At 44.0% G+C, this 22,255-nt stretch overlaps 1 protein-coding gene across 1 annotated transcript in view; it reads right to left on the bottom strand.

Annotated features, from left to right (window-relative positions):
* Positions 1–816: 816 nt before the first annotated feature.
* BORCS5 (BLOC-1 related complex subunit 5) overlaps positions 817–22,255 on the bottom strand; it is a 122,686-nt gene continuing 101,247 nt past the window's right edge. Inside the window, exon 4 of the mRNA XM_065418576.1 lies at positions 817–1,683. Coding sequence (XP_065274648.1) covers positions 1,453–1,683 — 231 coding nt within the window. The 3' untranslated portion in view covers positions 817–1,452. The remainder of the gene's footprint in view (positions 1,684–22,255) is intronic.

Here is a 22,255-nt window from a genome sequence, read left to right as displayed (position 1 = left end):
CTGTGGAATGGTGCAGTGACTACCCAAGCCAGGTACAGGTGTGCGTTTCACCCTCAGTGACATTTTGTGGTTAAAGTAACAAGCACACGTTTGGGCCTGATTGTGGGTCTTGATTTCTTTTCTCAGGTCGCTACAAGCCAAAAGCAGGGAAGGGTTCCTCACTTTTGAGTTAAGACTATGAAGCAGCTATTCAGATCATTACATATTTGTGGCTTACACAGCGCCGTTCATCTAGAGATCTCAAAGCACTGTACAAAGGCGAGTAAAGTATCATTACCCTGTTTTAGAGACTGAGAAACCATGGCCCAGAGAGGTGTACTGACCTGCCAAAGGTCACCCAGCAGGCAAGTGAAAGATCCAGGAATAGAACCCAGCTGTCTACGTCCCAGAGCAGAGCTTTACCCGCACGAGCACACTGCCTCCCTTGCAGAGCTGCATGGTGTTTGCAATAGAGTGAGAACATCCTGTTGCCTTTGGAGCAGTTTGCTGAGCACAATCCCAAAGGGCGGTGTGGTTTTAGTCATGAAACACTGCACTCACAACTGCTCTCAGAATGAAGGCAGCTGAGCCAACACACCAAGCTCAATGGACACTTCAGCCTCCCTTCAAAGATATAACTACAGTCTTCCAGCTAAAGGCAGCAGCAAACAATCTGACCAGCATGTTAAAGGCTCCCATCACATTTATCTCCTGATGCAAAACCAAAGGATGCCAAGGTTTCGATAGACTTGCTCTGGGATAAATGTTCTGTATTAGCATCACTACGTGGGGGGCTAGAGCAGGGCCTGTATAACAATAATGACACAGACACATGGAACTGGAACAGTTATTCATTTACAGCCCCATAAATTAGTAAGACCATAAAATAGGAGCCTCAAGGAAAGAGATGCTGACTAGAACTGAAAGGGAAACTTCCTTGCCACGCAAACCATGTTAATTACAACAACAGGCAGATTTAATAAGCCTGTTCCTGGCTCCACATTTTCACCTATAAAATATACATGTTTCCAGGGCTGGGGAATATTGTAAATATCTGCCAGCCATCTAATTGTCCACCTCTCCAGTGGCATGGAAAGTACATTACAGGGTTTATTACACCCAGTACCCCTTTGAAATTTTTCTAAAAAGATCAGGTGGAGGAATCGCTCCTCTTTGAGACTGAATCTAGTTACAGGAATGAAGCACATGTTTCAATACAGATGGCGCTGCTATGGGGATAAAGGAAGGGTAAATTTTCTTCTCCAAACAATCCGAATAGGGAGCTCCTTTATTCCTGGCTGTACTGTTTCAATTCACAGTTCTGGCAGCTGAGACAGCTCTTCCTCTTAAAGCCTGGCAAAAAGTCAGGCAGCAAAGCGGTCTGTTCCAAGTGACTGCCAATTGGGCGTGCTGGAAGCGTGTCGTTGTGCTGAATGTTTGAACGAGAAGGTGAGGAAAGGGAGTTTGGAGAGACTATAACTTGAGCTCCCTGTCAGGTTTCATGGTGAAGGGTTCCAGCCTCTCGCTTTCAGGCAGCATGCTGTTTAGCTTCTCCATGAGAGGGACCGTCTGGTCAATGCCCATCTGTATGCGGCGGAGGATCGCAGACATCTCATTGACCTTTTGGATCTGCTCTGCATACTTGGCGTACCTTTTCTGGCGCTCCTGCATGAAGCTATAGAGAGTTTCCACTGAGAGATCCATCTGTTTAAAAACAAAACAGAGAGGGCTACGTTAGGCTAGAGTTTCCAAATGCCTTTCAGTGGGGCATGTGACTCTTACCAGTGATCAAGTGTATTTGTCACTCTGACAGATCTCCCAGTAGCTATAAAAACGAGCTTCTTTAGCAGCTCTCTCTTGCCAATCTATACAATTAGATATAATATGTACGTACCTATCATGGAAGTGGTATGGATCAGTTAGTGCTGGAATAGCACTTTGCATTTATATTGGTTATTTCATCTTCAAAGTAATTCACAATGCATCATCTGTTCCCAGCTTTCTAATCTACAATTTTAAAACCTATTAAGTGTTCCAGCTGTTAGTCATTTATAATGAATGCATGACAGGATAATTCCTTTTTTAAGTATTTTGAATATTGACAGATCTAGTGTATACATCTCTCTCATTCACAGCAGTTGGGAGTATTTACATTCCAAACCCTCTGGAACCATCTAAAACCCCAAAATACCCAACCTTGCAATGGCTCAGGCATATGATCACACACTTGCACGCACTTCAGTTTGCTGACTATTCAAACTCTGGTATTTCCAAGCACTTGGGCACAGGTCTTGTCTCTGGCATGCAACATTGGTAAGTGGGAGTCCTCAATCATCAGCTGAAGTAGGATAAATATACAGAATTGTGAAAGTACTACATTCAGTCTCCGCAGAAAACGACCTCCTCAGTCACGAATGAAGAAATGCTAGGTGGTGGCTACCAGCTGAAGGGGAGAAAGCAGGCACGATGGCTTAACTTTAGCCCACAGGCCTTCTGCTCTCATTGTCACCAGTTCAAGTTACCATTGTGCCCTTAAATTGGCAACATCACTGCAGTGAGTTTCAGGAATCCAGTCACACTACTGTAATATGGGGAGGAAGAAAAGCATTTTTGATCGTGGAACTGCTTTCCTATTTCCTCAACCAGCACTGCTTTCTGTTGTTCTGCTGTTGTGAACAAGCTTGACCAAGATTCCTCATTTTAACTAATAGTGTTCGATTGAGGGTGTTGACCCCAGGAACTGGAAGCTCAACAGTGATGTACAAACTAGCTAACTTTGCTGATCACGTCTGCACTGTACATTTTCCCACACAGCACTCACTAAACAACTGAGGTCTTGTCCCAGCATGCACTAGGGAAGGATACTCTGGGAGCAGACTCTTTAGCTGCTCCAAAGTCCTGCTTGTGAATCGGTAGGGGATGTCCCCGAGACAATAGAGAGGAGGAGTCAGACAAGGTTTTGTTAAATGACCGTTGATGACAGTTGATGCAGTCCACACCAGCAATGTCTGGCAAGAGCTCAGGAAGAAAAACAGCAGGGAAGGAATCAAGGCAAAAGTAGTCAGGAAAAAATATTTTGCTAAGGAACTGAACTTACAAGTAGTATTAAAATAATATGTGTCTGTTTAATTGCCCTGCGGATTTAAGAGCATTTTTTCTATCACCTCCACCAGTGCCGGATACAGTATCAATTAACCTTCAATTCTTTCTAGCCTGCTTTCTGTCACTCTCAGGCTGAAATCCTTACTTTCCCCTCTGTTCTTTCCTGTGGATTCCTCCCTCTACCCTTTCACACATGCGACAAAATAAAAGCCAGCAAAGCAGGAAACTCCAAATAGTGTGGAAACAATTTAAGCCTGCTTAGGGGTTTCCATTAAAACTCCAGCTTAATACTTTGATGCTAGCTCTGTAAATTGTAGTGTGTAAAAGCAGATCACCACCAGGTCGGCTTGGGATGGAAGTAAATTCAATCCAGTGCTTAAAAATGAGACACCTAATGAGAGAGTGCTGCGATATGGTAGCCAGTTGGAATCCTTTCAAAAGTCAGCATGCCTCATTAAACAGAGCAACACGGGGTCTGAAGTAGAAATAGCCCCTGGTTTTAAAGTTTTCCTCAAGCTACGTTCTTCACATGGCCTCAAAACCCCAAGCAATAGGCAAAGCTTATCTTTACAAAAGGTTTGAACATAGTAAACAATCAAATAATCAGAATTATTAGCTTCCATATAGCGCACTTTATTAATAGATCTCTGGGCACTTTGTGAATGTGAGTAAGTATCATTATCCCCATTTAGGGAAGTGGAGGCACAGAAAGTTTACACTTGACCTGCAAAGAAGAAAAAATAATGGACTTGTGCTACTTTGGATGTACACACAAAGGCTAAAAAAAGAGCCTGTCCCCCACCCCCACCTCCCAAAAGAAGTGGGTGAGTTCACTTGGTGGTTGTTTTTTTCCACATTAGTAATTCAGGTTTTGTCTACTCTGGAAGACTATGGCAACTGCACAGCTAGTGATCTCACAAGAGGGTGAAATTTGCGCAATTGATTGAGGGGAAATGGGATTTTTGATCAGACTGTTTAAAAAATAATGTTTTGTGTTAACATCTGTTTATAATGCCAATGCCTACCTGTGTATTTGGGCCTGTCATTGTTACAGGGCAAGCTGCACCTCTGAAGTCAATGGGTGTCTTTTCCTTTACCTTAATGGGCTTTCAGGGCATAAGCAACATGCTCAAGGACAAATAAGAAGTCTGCATCAGAGTCCAGAACTAAACACAGACTTCCCAAGTGCCAGTCCAGAGTGCGAGCAACACAACAGTCCTTCTTAACTGGGACTTGGGGAAAAGGAAGTGTTTATCAGTTAGGGTGCAAGAACTCAAAATACACATCCTCCAAGACTTCCTCCCTTCCCTCCTCCTGTCCAAAAGAATTCCTCCTGCTAAATCTAGGCTTCCCTGATTTTGCATTTCTAAAGTAAAACAGGTTTTTTCCCCCGTATAAAAAAGTAAGTCTTAACTGTATAACAGTAAAAACAGGTACAAGCCCAATGTTTTTTAAATACGTTCTTTTGCAAGTCAATGGCAGAGTCAGCAATAGAATCTGGGTCTGCTGGTTTCTAGTCCAGTGCCCTAGTCACTGGGCCAGTAATGTAGAGATAACATTTCATGCACCTAAGAAGTAAACAGGCAGTGCGTTTACATTCATGAAAACTGGATCTCAGCCAACTGTGGTTGAAATGCTGCAGAGGACTTTGGAGGTGAGAAACTTCTTTAGACAGGAGATTAACTTTGTTAAGTTTAGGCTCTAGAAAATTATGATTTTGTTTTATTCTTACTTTCTATCATTTGAATCTTGAATCTTTGATAACAAACGTATTCTGATTTTCACTCTATATATATCTAAGTGCTGTGATATTAAGCAAGGTGCTGATCCTGAGCTGAATCATTCAATCTGGTGTGTATTGTTCCTTTGGGGCCAGCAGACCTGGTATTACTGTGAGCATTCAGTGGAGAACGGACTGAACACACTATAGGGGAATGTTTCAAAAGGGATTCAGGGGCTGGGGTGCCCCTATTGTTAACCTGCAAGGCAAAGTAAGGGCTGGTAAGGGCTTGCAGAGCTCAAAGGAGAGTGCTTGGGTGGCTAATGGGCTGGTGCTGGAAACTGACACCCAGTTAAGCACAAGACTCCCTCATGATGAGGCAGGGGCGTAACAAGATGATGTTCAGTCCCGGGTACCCCAAGAGCCATCACAATGGTGTACTCGGCAGGACCGATGCACAGTTTGTTGGTTAGCTAAAGATCACAATCCCAGCAATTGCTAACTAGATTCTAAGAGGTTCACAAGAGAGAAGATTGGGAATAGACAAAGAAAAGTTTGTTGTTTTCTGTTCATTTCAGGTAAGGGAAAGAGAACAAAAGAAAATATAAAACGAGCAAGCAGGATGGATGGCCAAAAGATCAGGGTGATCCAACAAAAGGGCCTGAGAGCAAGGGGGCAAAAACAGCCTGGCATATCCCTCAGCAAAATAGCCAGGAAGTTGGAGCTCACCAGGATGAAGCTGATAGCAGAAAAGGAACAAGAGCACCAGAGGTGAGCAGCTGCAGAGAACGCCAAAGAGCAAGAGTCAGAGAGATTAGCCCAAGAAGCTGTACATGAGGGAGCCATGGAGATGGAAGAGCAAAAACACGAGGAGAGTGAACATGTACACAGGATGCTGGAGATGCAGATACAAAACCCAGTAAGCAGTCCTCTCCAAAGATCACACAGCTGGGGCAAATTGTGACCTAATTACAAGGAAACTTGCTGCATTGAGGAATATTTGACCACCTTGGAAAGGATCTGCAGTGTACAGAACATCGCTGAGGACCAGAGAATGACTGTTGTGTTCTCCAAGCTGATGGGGAAAGCATTACAAGTGTTTAATGATATGGATGTAAGTGAAGCTATATGAAATGTGATGTTTTTAAACTGTTTCCATTAAAAAGGTTTCAAATTACACCAGAGGCTTATCGCCTCATATTGAGGAACCTTAAAATGATTGATAAATTAAGTCAAGGAGAATATGTGCATAAAATGGTGGATTATTTGAAAAAACAGATTAAAAGTAAATGGGCAAACACCCGTGACAAATTGGTGGATTTAATAGCTCAAGAGCAGTTCTCTGAGATTTGCACTGAAGAAGTGTGAACTGCTGTGTGGGAGAAAACTCCTGTATCAGTAGAAGCAGCTGCAGAAACAGCTGACTTATACGTAAGAGCAAGACAATGCAGGGAGCGCAGGCCCCAAGGAGAAGGACAAAGATTTGGAGTAAAAGTGGGTCCCTGGTTTGTCCGTAGGAATAAGGAAGGGGGAAGTGAAATCTACCCGACCCCAATACCACTCTCCTCCTAGGACCCCAGCCCAAGAAGATGGTCCCTGAAAGTGTTACTCATGTGCTTCCCCTGATCACATGAAAAGGGAGTGTCCTATGAATGATAGTTCCAAAGTCATTCAACAATCTGTTCAAGTTAATATATCTACCCTGAAGTCAGAAATTTCAGTGGTGGCAGAGGGAGCTCTAGTTAACTCTGTCAGGTTTGACCTCTCAGAGGTGGACAAAGAGTTCATTAAAATGGCCAAAGTAAACGGCAAAGTCTGTCAAGGCTAACAAAACAGTGGTGCTCAGATCTCCCTAATGAGGAGAGATGCAATTCAGGAAAGCAACATGCTCTCTGGGGAAGAAGTGAACCTGCTATCATTAGATTAGGTTAAAATGACAGTGCCTTTAGCATGCATTCTATTGGAATGGGAAGGTTTAAGGGGTAACTTAAAAATGGGAGCTCTTGAGAATTTACCAGCTGATGTGCTGGTTGGTAATGATATGCTCTTACTGCCCAAAGCTGTTACTATTGTGACCCATAGTAAAAAGGAACATGTCTCTGAGTTCCCAGAAGTTAACACTGAGGAAGGAAAGGTGGATTCTCTCTCTTTATCAGCAGACGATAGTTTTGTGTCTCAAAGTGTAACCTTTTGCAGGAGGAGGGGGAGCCTTTCCCCTTACCTGTGCCAGACTTCCTTGCAAGCAAAAGCCAAACAGTTTTTGATGTTGAACAGGAAGCAGGCCTGGTCTACACTGGTGGGGAGGGGGTAATCGATCTAAGTTATGCAATTTCAGCTACGTGAATAACATAGCTGAAGTCGACGTACTTAGATCAACTTACCGTAGTGTCTTCACTACGGTGAGTCGACTGCTGCCGCTCCCCTGTCAACTCCGCCTGCGCCTCTTGCTGTGGTGGAGTACAGGAGTTGACAGGAGAGCGCTTGGGGGTTGATTTATCGCGTCTCGACGCGATGAATCGACGCGACAGCACTCGGGGGTCGATTTATCGCGTCTACATGTGATAAATTGACACCCCCCCGCTGGATCGATCGCTGCCTGCCGATCCGGCGGGTAGTGTAGATATACTCTCCCTAGAAAGCATAAAAGGAACCATATTCATCAAGCCCCAAATCAAGAAAACTGGGGAAGTTTTTTTGTACAAGAGGGAAGGATGTACAGAAAAGCACCCTTGAGGAAAAATAGAAGGCCTGGGAGCCCTACAAACAACTGATTGTGCCCACTAAGAATTGTGGGGAACTAATGTTACTAACCCACGACTATCCTTGTGCAAGTCACTTGGCATCAGAGAGGACATATGAAAAGTTAAAGGCAGCCCAATATTCTGAGTATTTATGGCCCAATATTCAGAATGAGGGAAAGAAATACTTGTGACTTATGTCAGAAGTGGAAAAAGCCTGTAGGGCCCCACAAGGCCCCTTGCACTCATTACCAATAATCAAGGAAACACTTTTCCAGGGTGGCCATCGATATTGTTGGGCCAATGCCCCCAGGCAATTCAGAGAGGAAAGAAATATATGTCAGTAACAGTGGATACACCACAAGATACCCAGAGGCAGTTGCTCTGTCTACTATAGAGGCTGAAACAGTGTCTGGGGCTTTGTTCACTATATTCAATGGAGTACGTTTTCCAAAAGAAATCTTATCAGATAGTGGGTCAAACTGCATGTCCCAGCTGTTTACTGCGTTAGGGAGGATGTATCAGGTAAAACAGCTGAGCTCTGCCCCATATCACCCATGAACAGTTTAGTTGAAAGCGTCAACGGGATTCTAAAAAAATATGATGGGTATATATGCAACCAAAAGGGCAAATGGCTGGGCTATAATGTTACCCACCCTGTATGTTAATTGCTTAGAGGGAAGTACCCCAAGAGTTCACTGGGTTCATCCCATTTGCTCTCCTCTATGGGAGAAAGGTCAGAGGTCTCATCAGAGACTCCTGGGAGGGTGGCACTGAGGCTAAGGGGGAACCAGTGACTGAACATATACAGAAGCTTCAGAAAGATCTAAAGTCTGATGGAAATGGTTCAGCTGAACCTCAGTAAAAGCATGGTATGACCACAATGCCTGTGAATGATCATTTGATGTTACTCCTCGTAAAAAGGAGTAAAAATTTCATAAGGAAATACAAAGTATGCTAAAAATAGGGCTAATTAAAGAGTCAAACAATCCTGGGCCTCACCAGTCATTATGGTTCCTAAGAAGGATGGGACAACAAGGTTTTGTGTTGATTACAGAAAACTTAATGCTGTCACTGTACCTGATTCATATCCTATGCCCTCAATTGACGATATGTTTAGGCAAGGCAAAATTTTACTTAAGTACTCTTGACTTCACTAAAGGATATTGGTAAATCCCATTAGACAGCGAAGCACAGAAAAAAACCCACTTTCATTACTTATTTGGGAGTTTATGAGTTCAAAGTGTAACCTTTTGAGTTAATTAATGCAGGAGCCACCTCTCAGAGGCTCGTTAATAAAGTGTTAAATGGGTTACAGACTTTGTATGGGCTTATATTGGTGACGTCCCAATAGTTAGCAAGTCTTGGTCAGATCATAAAAACCACTTGGGAATTGTGCTGACAAAACTCAGAGAGACAGCTCTCACTATGAAAGGTGAGAGTGTGTAAAATAGGCACAGTCAAATCCCTTATTTAGGACACAGGGTAGACGGTGGCCAAATTTCTCTTGAAAGTGGAATCTATTGTTAACTGGCCTAGACTGAAGACTAAGGCCTGGTCTACACTATGACTTTAATTCGGATTTAGCAGCGTTAAATCGAATTAACCCTGCACCCGTCCACACAACGAAGCCATTTATTTCGAAATAAAGGGCTCTTAAAATCGATTTCTGTACTCCACCCCGACGAGCGGAGTAGCGCCAAAATCGATTTTGTCATTTCGAATTAGGAGTAGTGTGGCCGCAATTCGATGGTATTGGCCTCCGGGAGCTATCCCACAGTGCACCATTGTGACCACTCTGGACAGCAATCTGAACTCGGATGCACTGGCCAGGTAGACAGGAAAAGCCCCGCGAACATTTGAATTTCATTTCCTGTTTGCCCAGCGTGGAGAGCACAGGTGACCACAGATAGCTCATCAGCACAGGTAACCATGCAGGCCGATAATCGAAAAAGAGCACCAGCATGGACCGTACGGGAGGTACTGGATCTGATTGCTATATGGGGAGAGGATTCAGTGCTAGCAGAACTTCGTTCAAAAAGACGAAATGCCAAAACTTTTGAAAAAATCTCCAAGGGCATGATGGAGAGAGGCCACAATAGGGACTCAGATTAGTGCCGCGTGAAAGTCAAGGAGCTCAGACAAGCCTATCAAAAAACAAAGGAGGCAAACGGTCGCTCCGGGTCAGAGCCGCGGACATGACGCTTCTACGCCGAGCTGCATGCAGTTCTAAGGGGGGCCGCCACCACTACCCCACCTCTGACCGTGGATTCCCAGGCGGGGATAATCTCGTCAGCTACACCTGAGGATTCTGTGGACGGGGAAGAGGAGGAGGAGGAGGAGGAGGAGGACGACGAGCTTGCAGAGAGCACCCAGCACTCCGTTCTCCCCAACAGCCAGGAGCTTTTTCTCAGCCTGACTGAAGTACCCTCCCAACCCTCCCAACCCAGTATCCAAGACCACGACCCCATGGAAGGGACCTCAGGTGAGTTTACCTTTTAAAATATAAAACTTGTTTTAAAAGCAAGGGTTTTTAATGATTACTTTGCCCTGAGGACTTGGGATGCATTCGCAGCCAGTACAGCTACTGGAAAAGTCTGTTAACGTGTCTGGGGATGGAGCGGAAATCCTCCAGGGACATCTCCATGAAGCTCTCCTGGAGGTACTCCAAAAGCCTTGCCACAAGGTTTCTGGGCAGTGCAGCCTTATTCCGTCCTCCATGGTAGGACACTTGACCGCACCATGCTTGCAGCAAGTAATCTGGTATCATTGCATGACAAAGCCTGGCAGCGTATGGTCCCGGTGTTTGCTGGCATTCAAGCAACATCCGTTCTTTATCTTGCTGTGTAATCCTCAGGAGAGTGATATCGCTCATGGTAACCTGGTTGAAATACGGGAATTTAATTAAGGGGACAGAGGTGGCCGTTCCTACTGGGCTGTTTGCCTGTGGCTGAAAAGAAATCCTTCCCTGCAGTTAGTCAAGCGCGGGGGGGGGGGGGGAATTGGCCCAGAGCTTTTCGCGTTTGGCTAGCAGGGATCTTCCCTGATACCAGCCACGTTTAGTGGCCTTTTCCTTCCCTCCTCCCAAACCCCACCCGGGTTCCCTCCCTCTTTATAATCTATGACTAAAGAATAAATGATTTTTAAACGATAGTGACTTTATTTGGTTTGAAAGCAAGCTGGGGGAAGGGGGAGGGTGGGTTCCTTACAGAGAATGAGTCAATAAAGGGGGCAGATTTTCATGAAGGAGAAACAAACAGATATTTCACACTGTAGCCTGGCCAGTCATGAAACTGGTTTTCAAAGCTTCTCTGATGCACAGAGCTTCCTGGTGTGCTCTTCTAATCGCCCTGGTGTCTGGCTGCGCGTAATCAGCAGCCAGGCGATTTGCCTCAGCCTCCCACCCCGCCATAAAGGTTTCCCCCTTACTTTCACAGAGATTGTGGAGCACACAGCAAGCAGAAATAACAATGGGGAGATTGGTTTGGCTGAGGTCTGAGCGAGTCAGTAACGATCGCCAGCGACCTTTTAAACGGCCAAATGCACATTCTACCACCATTCTGCACTTGCTCAGCCTGTAGTTGAACAGCTCCTGACTCCTGTCCAGGCTGCCTGTGTATGGCTTCATGAGCCATGGCATTAAGGGGTAGGCTGGGTCCCCAAGAATAACTATTGGCATTTCAACATCCCCAATGGTTATTTTCTGGTCCGGGAAGTAAGTCCCTTGCTGCAGCCCTTTAAACAGAGTAGTGTTCCTGAAGACGCGAGCGTCATGAACCCTTCCCGGCCAGCCCACGTTGATGTTGGTGAAACGTCCCTTGTGATCCACAAGTGCTTGCAGCACCATTGAAAAGTACCCCTTGCGGTTTATGTACTGGGTACCCTGGTGCTCCGGTGCCAAGATAGGGATATGGGTTCCATCTATCGCCCCACCACAGTTAGGGAATCCCATTGCAGCAAAGCCATCCACTATGACCTGCACATTTCCCAGAGTCACTACCTTTCGTAGCAGCACCTCAGTGATTGCTTTGGCTACTTGCATCACAGCAGCCCCCACAGTAGATTTGCCCACTCCAAATTGATTCCCGACTGACCGGTAGCTGTCTGGCGTTGCAAGCTTCCACAGGGCTATCGCCACTCGCTTCTCAACTGTGAGGGCTGCTCTCATCTTGGTATTCTGGCATTTCAGGGCAGGGGACAGCAAGTCACAAAGTTCCATGAAAGTGCCCTTACGCATGCGAAAGTTCCGCAGCCACTGGGAATCATCCCACACCTGCAACACTATGCGGTCCCACCAGTCTGTGCTTGTTTCCCTTGCCCAGAATCGGCGTTCCATGGATAGAACCTGCCCCATTAACAACATGATCTCCAAAGCACCGGGGCCCGCGGTTTGAGAGAATTCTGTGTCCGTGTCCATGTCCATGTCCATGTCCTCATCACGCTTGTCGCTGCGCTGCCGCCGCCTCTTCACCTCGTTTTTCTGGTCCTGGCTCAGCATAAACTCCACGAGAACGCGCGAGGTGTTTACAATGTTCATGACTGCTGTCTGGAGCTGAGCGGGCTCCATGCTTGCCATGGTATGGAGTCTGCAGTGTTCACCCAGGAAAAAAGGCGCGAAATGGTTGTCTGCCGTCCGTTGCTTTCATGCAGGGAGGGAGGGAGGGGTGAGGCTGTACCCAGAACCACCTGCGACAATGTTTTTTGTCCCATCAGGCACTGGGATCTCAACCCAGAATTCCAATGGGCGGGGGAGACTGCGGGAACTATGGGATAGCTATGGGATAGCTACCCACAGTGCAACGCTCCAGAAATCGACGCTAGCCCCGGTACATGGACGCACACCGCCGAATTAATGTGCTTAGTGTGGCCGCATACATTCGACTTTATACAATCTGTTTCCCAAATTCGAATTATATATATTCGGATTAATCCCGTAGTGTAGACATACCTTAAAAAGCAAATCCAGTCTTTCATAGGCGTGGCTAACTACTATTGCCAATTTGTACGTGGTTTCAGTGACACAGTGTCTGCTATCGCAGACTTGTGCAAAAAGATAAAAGACAAATAAAGTAGTGTGGACAAAAGCTTGTCAGAAAGGTTTTGATGAGGCAAATAAAACCTTATCAAGAAAACCTGGACTGGCCAGAACAGGTTTTGACAAAATACTTGAAACATGTACTGATGCAGACACTGGTTTAAGTGTGGTACTGATGCAAACGGGGAGGTAACAAAAAGCATCCCACTGCTTTCTTTAATAAAAAACGGAGAGCTACTGAATAGAATTATTCTGTCATAGAAAAAAGAATATTATGCTATTATGTGGGCAATCAAGCAGTTACAGTCCTAGCTATTTACCAGAAAATTTAGGATCCTGACAGACCATTCTCTCTTTTGGTATGGCTACATCGAACCAAAGGTACCAATGCCAAACTACTACACTGGACCATTGCTCTAAGAATATGACATGGCAATTGTGCATATTAAAGGGAGAGAGTATATAGTGGAAGATGCCTTGTCCAGGCAAGAGAGTTATGGCCAGACAACTATGGATCAGCCAGTGGCTAACCCCACTACATCAACATAAGGGGGGGAGGTGTGACCCAAGAATCCCTTAATGCCAACTGGTAAGGGGACTACAGGAACATCTTGATATTAGTATGTCCACTCTGGTTCACCAAAAAATGTCAAGTGAGGTCTTAAATGAAAGCCAGGGTCACACTGGTCATTAATATCATTGTGAAATGTATTTAAGGAATTATGTGTATGTACTGAAAACATGTCCTTAGATTTTGTATCAAGACATGAGTCACCAGCAGAGGTGAAGAAACGGGTTTTTTGCCAGACAAGAGATGTTTATTCACCTTTCTCTGTCATATGTAAATTAAGCACTGTAAGCCAGCATTGTTATCGAAGAGATGTGAAATCAACAGGGCAGCAGCATACAAGAACAAGAAGCCACGGGGGCTCACACTGTCTCAGAGTACACACAAGGAACTTTGAGGCTATAACTAGAAAGCAAAGAAAACACTGCAACTAGGAAATAAACACACTGCCGGTTTATATTAATGAAAATGGGATCCCAGCCAACCTTGGCTGAAATGCTGCAGAGGACTTTGGGGATGAGAGAAACTTCTTTAGACAGGAGGTAAGCCTGTTAGTTAAGTTTGGTCTCTAGAAAGTGTGTCATGATTTTATTTTATGTAACCATTTGTTTCCAATATTCTTGTTCTCTATTGCTTGAATCTGTGAGAATAAATGTATTCTGGTTTTCACTATAAATATATATAAATACTGTGATATTAAGCACGGTGTTGATCCTGAGATGAATCATACAAGCTTGTGCCTACATGTGCCTTTGGGGGATGGCAGACCTGGTATTTCTGGGAGTGTTCAGTGGAGAAGGGGCTGAACACTATAGGGGAATGCTTCAAAGGGCCTCTGCAACTGGGGTGCATCTATTGTTAACTTGCAAGGGAAAACAAGGACTGGCAGCGCCCAGAGGAAAGTGCTTGAGTGGCTAACAGGCTGACACCCTCCTGATGGAGGCAGTGGTTAGAAGATGACTCTCAGTCCTGGATACCCTGACAACCATCACACAATTCATGGCATTTTGGGACATTTTGCACACACTGAATAGTTGCATTTCATCCCACAATTATTTCTGACCCATGCTGCTGACCAGAATGAAGATGTTAACTTAGTCAATGGAGGATTCAGATCAGCACTGGACACTACCTTCTCCTTTTCAAGACACAGTGCAAAAAAATAGTATAGCAAAAATGAATGATTCCTATTCCCGAGCCAGTGGGATTTTATAGCACGTTTACAGTGAATACACCTTGAGCAATGGGAGGTTGAGGTCACAGCTTCTAATTTTGATCTCAATTTTGTCTTCCCTTGTGCCACTCACATTTTTTCATAGTTTCAAGATTTAATATGGGAAGAGAAAATATAATGAAAGTTTCATGACTCTTGAGCTTTGAGGCAATTTTTTAAAGCAGCGTTTGCCACATTGACAGCGGTAGAAAAATATATTCCACAAAAAAAATGCTTTGTCATTTCCAACCCCTCTTGAAATTTCCCTGGTGGCACAAAGATTTTTCTCTTTTCAATAATAACCTTGCAGATCCCAATGACATGTTCCAAAATTTTGGTTTTTGCAGGTTTCTCTTGTCCCCGTTGCCTTCTCTGCAGGCTTTCAACCTCGATCTCTGCTGTGGCTCAGAGAACACTGCAATTAGAAGCAGATCTTTATTCTGCAAAACTCACTTATTAGAACAATGCCCTTTAACATGAACGGCCTCCACTGTGCACTGTCAGGTGCCTGGCTCTGAATGAATGAGTTTCTTCTTGCAGCTGCACATAAATCACATCTGAAAATGACAGATAGGAACACGACTGCACGGAATATTAGTCATGATGAGCTGGTGTGGAAATTCTTTTAAATAAATACTCTCCAAGCTGAAGACAGACCTTCTCTCTGTCAGAAGCTAGAGAAAATGTGTTTGGCGAATTACATTTCTGATAATGTTATGCAAAGTTAACACAATATCATGATGATTTCTTGATATCTCCTTTCTCCCTATCTTATGTGCTTGAAAATGAAAAGCATACAGGGTGAGTAACCTGGTCAGTGCAAAACACAACACACAAGAGATCCCGGAAGCCTGAACCCTGCTGTGCAAAAGCAATTGTGGATAGTTTTTTTTCTAGAGTGTTACCAGGCCAACATATGCAAAACAGATGATTTCAGGTTTTGTTTACCACTTCCACGACCAAAACCCACCTCAACCCCCTCCTTTTCCATTTATATAACCTATCTTCACTGCAAACAATGCCAAGGACTCATTCAATCCATGCTCTGCAGAGATATAATCTGAGCTAGGGGGAAAAGAAGCATTTATTCTAATTGGATGTAAAAGTCCTACTAGGATTTGAAAAAGTACACTGGAACCTGTACTACACACAAAGGGCCAAATTCCATGCCCCAAAAGCTCCAGTTATTTCAGTGGCGTTTCTCTACGTTCATCTACATGATCCTTCATCACTAGAGTGTCTGAGCTGCAGAGTGTCTTAGCTAAGGTTTAGCCAGGACTGCAGAGTCTGTTAGCCAAGGTCATTCATATATTTGGATGCAGGTTGTGCATATATTTTACTTAAAGCAACACCAGAGCGGTTTTTTAAATTAGCTTGTGTATTTTTTAATGTGAACCTTTTCTCTAGGTTGCCATGTACAGGGTGCATTTTTGGGCCTTTTTCTCATGACCTCCATTCAGCACTTCCATATTTCTAACCAACTGGCATCCCCTTAATAAAACAGACTCAAGGTAAGACGTGACAGATCTCTCTCATCACTAAATGCTGCTATGAAGCCTCCTGAAAATACTGGCAAAATTGTGTGTTGTACTGCTTAAATACGTCTAACGTTAGAAAGTCCTGTTCTCAGTGTTGTGTTGTGTCACTAAAAACACACCCAAGTTCTTGAAGGCCTCACAGAAATGTGTGTTGTGGACAATCGCTGTCCACTATCATTGCACATGTGCTAGCTCTATTCTTCTTGCCTTTTATTATGGTGAATAAGAGTAAAGTTGCAAGTTAAGAACAACTGGAAGGCCAAACATTTACTTAGTGTCCCTTTATCTGGATCTGTTGAGTGATGGGTTAGCGCATATTAAGGGAAGTTTAACCCAATGCTGACTCAAACACATTTATAAAATCAAAATTGTAAGAATGGACCAAAATAAATTTCACTGTAACTGCACTTAGCTCAGATCTAGACTGGAACACCACAAAATGCCACTTGGTATTAAGTACTTCATTCCCTATTTCCCCGCCTCCCTCCCCAGGTATTTACAGTCCCTTCAGGGTCTTCCATTTTTCTCCCTACCATCTATAAAACCCCACATTCAAATAAAAAAGGCGAGGCATTTAAACCTAATAAAATTCAGTGCTTTCTTATGTATCATAAGATTAATCTGTGCAACCCATGCTACAGGGACATTACTATACTACATGCCTTAGTAACAATCTACACATGGTAGAACTGGCTGTCAGTGCACGTGCCAGACAGTTTACAGGATAATAACCAACCTCAAAGTTATTAGTTTGATTGTTATCATGAGATTTGTGAAATCTGAATCATCACTTGGTTCTTGACTTCCTAGTCTAAGCTGCAGATTGTCCCTTTTTAGATTTTAAAACTCTTCAGGAAGTATTAAATTACACTATTTTAACAGTTATGGGTGATTACTTACTTTAGGAAAGAACAAGCTTTTCTGTCTTCAGCAAAATTACAGGAATTAACAAAACTTGCTACCATGAACAGTTCAAACAGTATGTTCTTACCCAATTCTTTGAGGTATTTACCCGCTGCTGTTTTTTGCCACAAGATTACTACATTTGGTACACAAAAACATCATAAAATTAGTCCTTTGACTTAAGCAATTTATCAGTCAATTGTCTCCCCGTCACTGGATTTTGTTCAATCGATTCAGATTTCAGAAAAAAGGTATTGCAATTCTTAATATTGCAAATTTTTCCAAATTGGCAGGAAAACTCCCTAGTTGACCTCAAATAATAAATCATTCAGTCAGTACTTTTACAGAATATTGGGCACAGACTTAAAAAGGGGTATCTGTGAGACAAGTCTTTTCCAGATGCATTAATATGGGCTACACCTAAAATCCATTCAAACCAAAGCTCGTCATGGAATGTGACTGCTCACTTATTAAATGAGATATCGCACTAGAGTACATGACACTGGGGCCCTGGGATCTGCACTGGCTGTCTATTAGTTTCTGTAAGGAAAAATTAAAGTAGTAGTATTTTTGATCTATAAAAGGCCTAAATACCTTGGGACTCACCTATCTGAGAGAATCACATTAAAGTGGAGTACAGAATCTGGTCCAACAGGTGCATATAGCTGAACCTCTAAGTAATAACAACCATGATGTAATTATATTATATTAATTATATTTAATTAATGTAATTATATTTAACATCCTTGTAAAGGGGAAATGTGAGCTAATGTAACATTGATTTTTTTAAAACACTCCAGAGGAGATCCTGGCAATTACAGGCCAGTAAGCCTAACTTCAGTACCAGGCAAATTGGTCAAAACTATAGTAAAGAACAGAATTAGAAACATAAATGAATACAATATGTTGGGGAAGAGTCAACATGGCATTTGTAAAGGGAAATCATGCCTCACCAATCTATTAGAATTCTTTCAGGGTGTCAGCAAGCATGTGGACAAGGGTGATCCAGTAGATATAGTGTACTTGGACTTTCAGAAAGCCTTTCACAAGGTCCCACACCAACAGCTCTTAAGCAAAGTAAGCAGTCATAGGATAAGAGGGAAGGTCTTTAGTAACTAGTTAAAAAATAGGAGACAAAGGATAGGAATGAATGTTCAGTTCTCACAATGGAAACTGGTAAATAGTGGGGTCTCCCAATGATCTGTACTAGGATCTGTGCTGTTCAACATATTCATAAATGATCTCAAAAAGGGAGTAAACAGTAAGGTGCTAAATAAAGTCTGCAGATAATGCTAAATTACTCAAGATAGTTAGGTGCAAAGCAGACTGTGAAGTTACAAAGGGATCTCACAAAACTGGGTCAACTGGGCAACAAAATGGCAGATGAACTTCCATGTTGATAAATGCAAAGTAATGCACATTGGAAAACAATCCCAACTATACACACAAAATGATGAGGTCTAAATTAGCTGTTAACAATCAAGAAAACATCTGCTTAATGTGCAGTGGCAGTCAACAAAACTAACAGAATGTCAGGAACCATTAGGAAAGGGATAGATAAGAAGACAGAAAATATCATAATGGCACTATATAAATTACTCTTGGGAGGATTCTGCATGACTGTGTACCTGCAGAAAATGCAGCCCCCCCCCCCCCATTTCCTGCGTTTCCCTGCAGAAAATGGCAGGGAAGCAAAGGGAAGTCACGCGGGGGAGGGTGGTGGATGACCATGGGCGCAGTTTTGGGGGGGGGGGAGATTGCCCCCCTCCAAACAGGCGAGGCATGGGGGCAGGGCCACTTCCCCCCGCATTCTGCAAGTGCAGAGCTGCCCAGCTGAAGGAGGCTGTGTCTGGTCTCCGCTAACTCTGCAGCTGAACGCTGCATCCTGGGTCCTAGTGCCAGTCGTGCTCCCCTTCTGTGTGCTGGGAGCCTTCCTATTCTCTATTCTGTGCAACAGTGAGTGCCCGCGGTGGGGCTGGGTAAAGTGGGGTGGGGGAAATGAGGGAAGAGGAGGTGAGGGGGTGGGGGAAGAGGCAGTGGGGATGGAAGAGAGAGTGGAATAGGGCAGGGGGGGAATGAGGAGAGGGATGGAGAAGAAAAGGGGATAGGGGAATCGCGGGGGGAAGCAGGAGCCCGGCATGCTGCATCCCCTCTGCAGCAGCTGGGGCTCCCCCATTAAGCAGCCCATTGAACCCTCACCCTGACAAGCCCTACCCCCATACACCTGGACCCCTCTGACAAGCCCCCCACACTCAGAGCCCCACCCCACTGATCCCCAACCAGCTGCACTTGGACCCCCACCCCATCAAGCCCCACACTCCCAGTACCCAGACCCCCCCCACCAAGCCCCACACACCCAGCTCCCCCCCCCCCCCCCCGCCGAGCCCCATCTCCCCATACTCAGCTCTCCCTTCCTGAGCCCCAACCACCTTCACCTGGATCCCCTGCAGAGTCCCCACTGCCCCTTCACCCAGAACCCTCCAACAAGCCTCTGTGCATCCAGATCCCCCACTGAGCCGCCCACACCCAAATTGCCCCACACAGAAACCTCTCACCCCACACCTGGATCCCCCCACACTAAGCCCCTCCATACTTGGATCCTCCTGGGCTGAGCCTGCCCACCCACACAGCATGCACCTGGCGCAGAGGGGCAGGCCCCGGGGTGTTTCTGGGGCAGGCTCAGCCCTTCCACTGTGTCAGGGTCAGGTGCAGCTTCACTGCCAAGTTCCTGTGGGGGCTGCAGGGTATTCTCCCACCTCAATGCAGCCAGTAGCCCGTGCTCCCCACTGCCATGCTGGAGACACATTTATTTATTGACGAATAAAATTTGCAAAATTTTAAAATATTGTGCACATATTTTTTAATTTTTTGGTGCAGAATTCCCTCAGGAGTAGATTAAATCCATGGGTCAGCTACCCCTTGAATACTGCATATAGTTCTGGTTGTTCCATCTCAGAAAAGATATATTAGACTTGGAAAAGGTAAAGAAAAGAACAACAAAAATTATTAGGAGTATGGAACTACTTTCATATGAGGAGAAATGTAAAAGACTTGGACTGTTCAGTATAGAAAGAGACAATTAAGAGGGATATTTCAGAGACCCCTTCTTTGCATGATATCATAATTCTTTGTTTGTGGCCACAGAATAGCTTGTTGTGGGAATAGATTAGGATGCCCCAGTTTTCTATGAGGCCTTCCTGAAGTCAAAAGACGTTTGTGCCATAGTGGAAGTGCAGCCTCATAGAAAAAAATTGCTGGAGTACTTAAGCCCTGGAGTGGAGGGAGGATGGACATAAAATCTTAAAAGGCTAATCTTCTGGAAATGAAGGTGGGTGAGCTTTTTGTTCGTTTGTTTTCCCCAAGAGGACTTTACCTCAGAATGGAAAAAGGAGGGACTGGACAAAGTGACCAATTCAGAGGTTCCATCACTCAAACTTGATACCCAGTAATGTGAACAACTTGTTTCTCGTTCTCCTCCTACCTCTTAGTTTGTAGGAAACATGTTAACTCTGTTCTCAAAAGGGGTAAGGAGCAGAGATAGAGAGCTTGTTCACTTGAGCTATGTGACATTCTTGCACTCCCCTCTTGTCTGTTCCTGACTTGCAGTACATCTAACCCTTTCTAAGAGTGGCAAAGCTTAGCACCTCCATTTGAAAAGTTATAGTAGACTTTCCTAGGCCTTCCGGAAAGGAAAAGGAACACCTGTCGGCTCCGGGGGGGGGGGGGGGGGGGGAGGAGAGACGAACCTGCAGCCTGCAAACTTAATGATGTTCACTTTGACAGGGTATTTTACATAAACACCTTTTCACTTTAAAACGCAAACAATGATCTTCATGAGAAACATCTCAGTAATGGTCTTGGTTCTCTTTTAAAATCAAAGCTTCAAAGATTGTTGTACAGATAGAAGAACAACTTGCAAAAAAAATCCGCTTGGTTGAAATAATAAATACTTAGCACTTGGACAGTGTTTGTCTTGAAATGAATCCTCACAGAATCCCTTTGAAATATTATTTACTCCATTTTAAAGAGCAGGAAACTGAGGCCTCCTGGTCTGATTTTCTAAGGCGCGGCGCATCAACTTTAATAGCCACTAGGGTTGCAACTCCGAAAATCAGACCATTAGTAACTCCCACAAGGCTAGAGAGAGAGACAGAGAGAGAGAGACAGAACACCAGTAACAGAGTTGGAAATATCTCCAGACTAACGCTCTGCTATAGACAGGAATGTAAAAGAAGACAATTAAGCTCTTTTTTCCTAGCGTGTGTATATACACCTCTACCTCGATATAACACGAATTTGGATATAACGCGGTAAAGCAGTGCTCCGGGGGGGCGGGGCTGTGCACTCCAGTGGATCAAAGCAAGTTCAATATAACGCGGTTTCACCTATAACGCGGTAAGATTTTTTGGCTCCCGAGGACAGCGTTATATCGAGGTAGAGGTGTATGCACTAAAAAGGTGTGTTTTTATCATTGGATAGCTAACACACTGGAAAATCCTAGTGTAGACAGGACAAGTTGTCATTTTGCCTCAGTTTAGCAGGTCAAGGTAAAATACAGATTTCAGCCTGAAGTATCCCAAAAAACTCTCTGTACACAAGAGTAACTTCACCCACCATAGAAATGCAGCTATCTCTGGGGTGAAGCCCCTGAGGAGGAATGGGGGGGTCACCTAGACTTATTAAATAAAGGTTAACTATAACTTGTCCTGTGTACACTAAGATTTTACAATTCGCTAACTATTCTGTCTTTAAAATATACTTTTCCCCCTAGTGTAGACATTACAAAGAAACTCACTTTTTCCCCATATTGTCAGTACTCAAGCTTCTGCAAACCAGCTTCCAGTTTGTTTGAACAGCATGGCCACAGAAATCAACTGTGTAATAATTAATCCAACAAGCTGCCAGTTTTCATCCTACACAATATTGCAATCCACTAAAGGGCAGATATACCACCCAGACAAACCTACACAAGTCATTTTGATGGGAAACTGACAGGTGATATCAAGTGCCACAACACAGAATTAAAGTTCCACAATCTGACACACAAAAATCTAAGTTGTTCTTTCTGTAGTTTTTCAGTCAGAAAAAAAAAAAAGATGTATTAATTGCACAGTTTAGCAGTCATGTAACAAGCAATGGTGAATGCAAGCAATATTGTGACAGATGGTGATTCAGATGTCAATAATTCATGTGTGACACAGAGTGAAAAATAATTTTAACAGGGACTTAATTTAAAGGAGTCAGGGCTCAGATTTCTAGATTAGGAAAAAACTGCCCTGGTTTTAAAACATGATAGCTAACAGGCTTTTAAACAGGGCATTGAACTTAGTGTAGTCAAGACAAGTTGTGTTTAAAAACCATGTTAAGATGTTTGTATTCAAGGATTGTTTGTTGTGCAAAGTATTGTTTAAAATCACATTGCTTAAATCATCTTAGGTCATTTTTTAAATGTTAGCTAT

The sequence above is a fragment of the Emys orbicularis genome, chromosome 1 (assembly GCF_028017835.1).
Source record: "Emys orbicularis isolate rEmyOrb1 chromosome 1, rEmyOrb1.hap1, whole genome shotgun sequence".
In the NCBI taxonomy this organism is placed as follows: domain Eukaryota; kingdom Metazoa; phylum Chordata; order Testudines; family Emydidae; genus Emys; species Emys orbicularis.
This window is presented reverse-complemented; position numbering and strand designations above follow the sequence as displayed.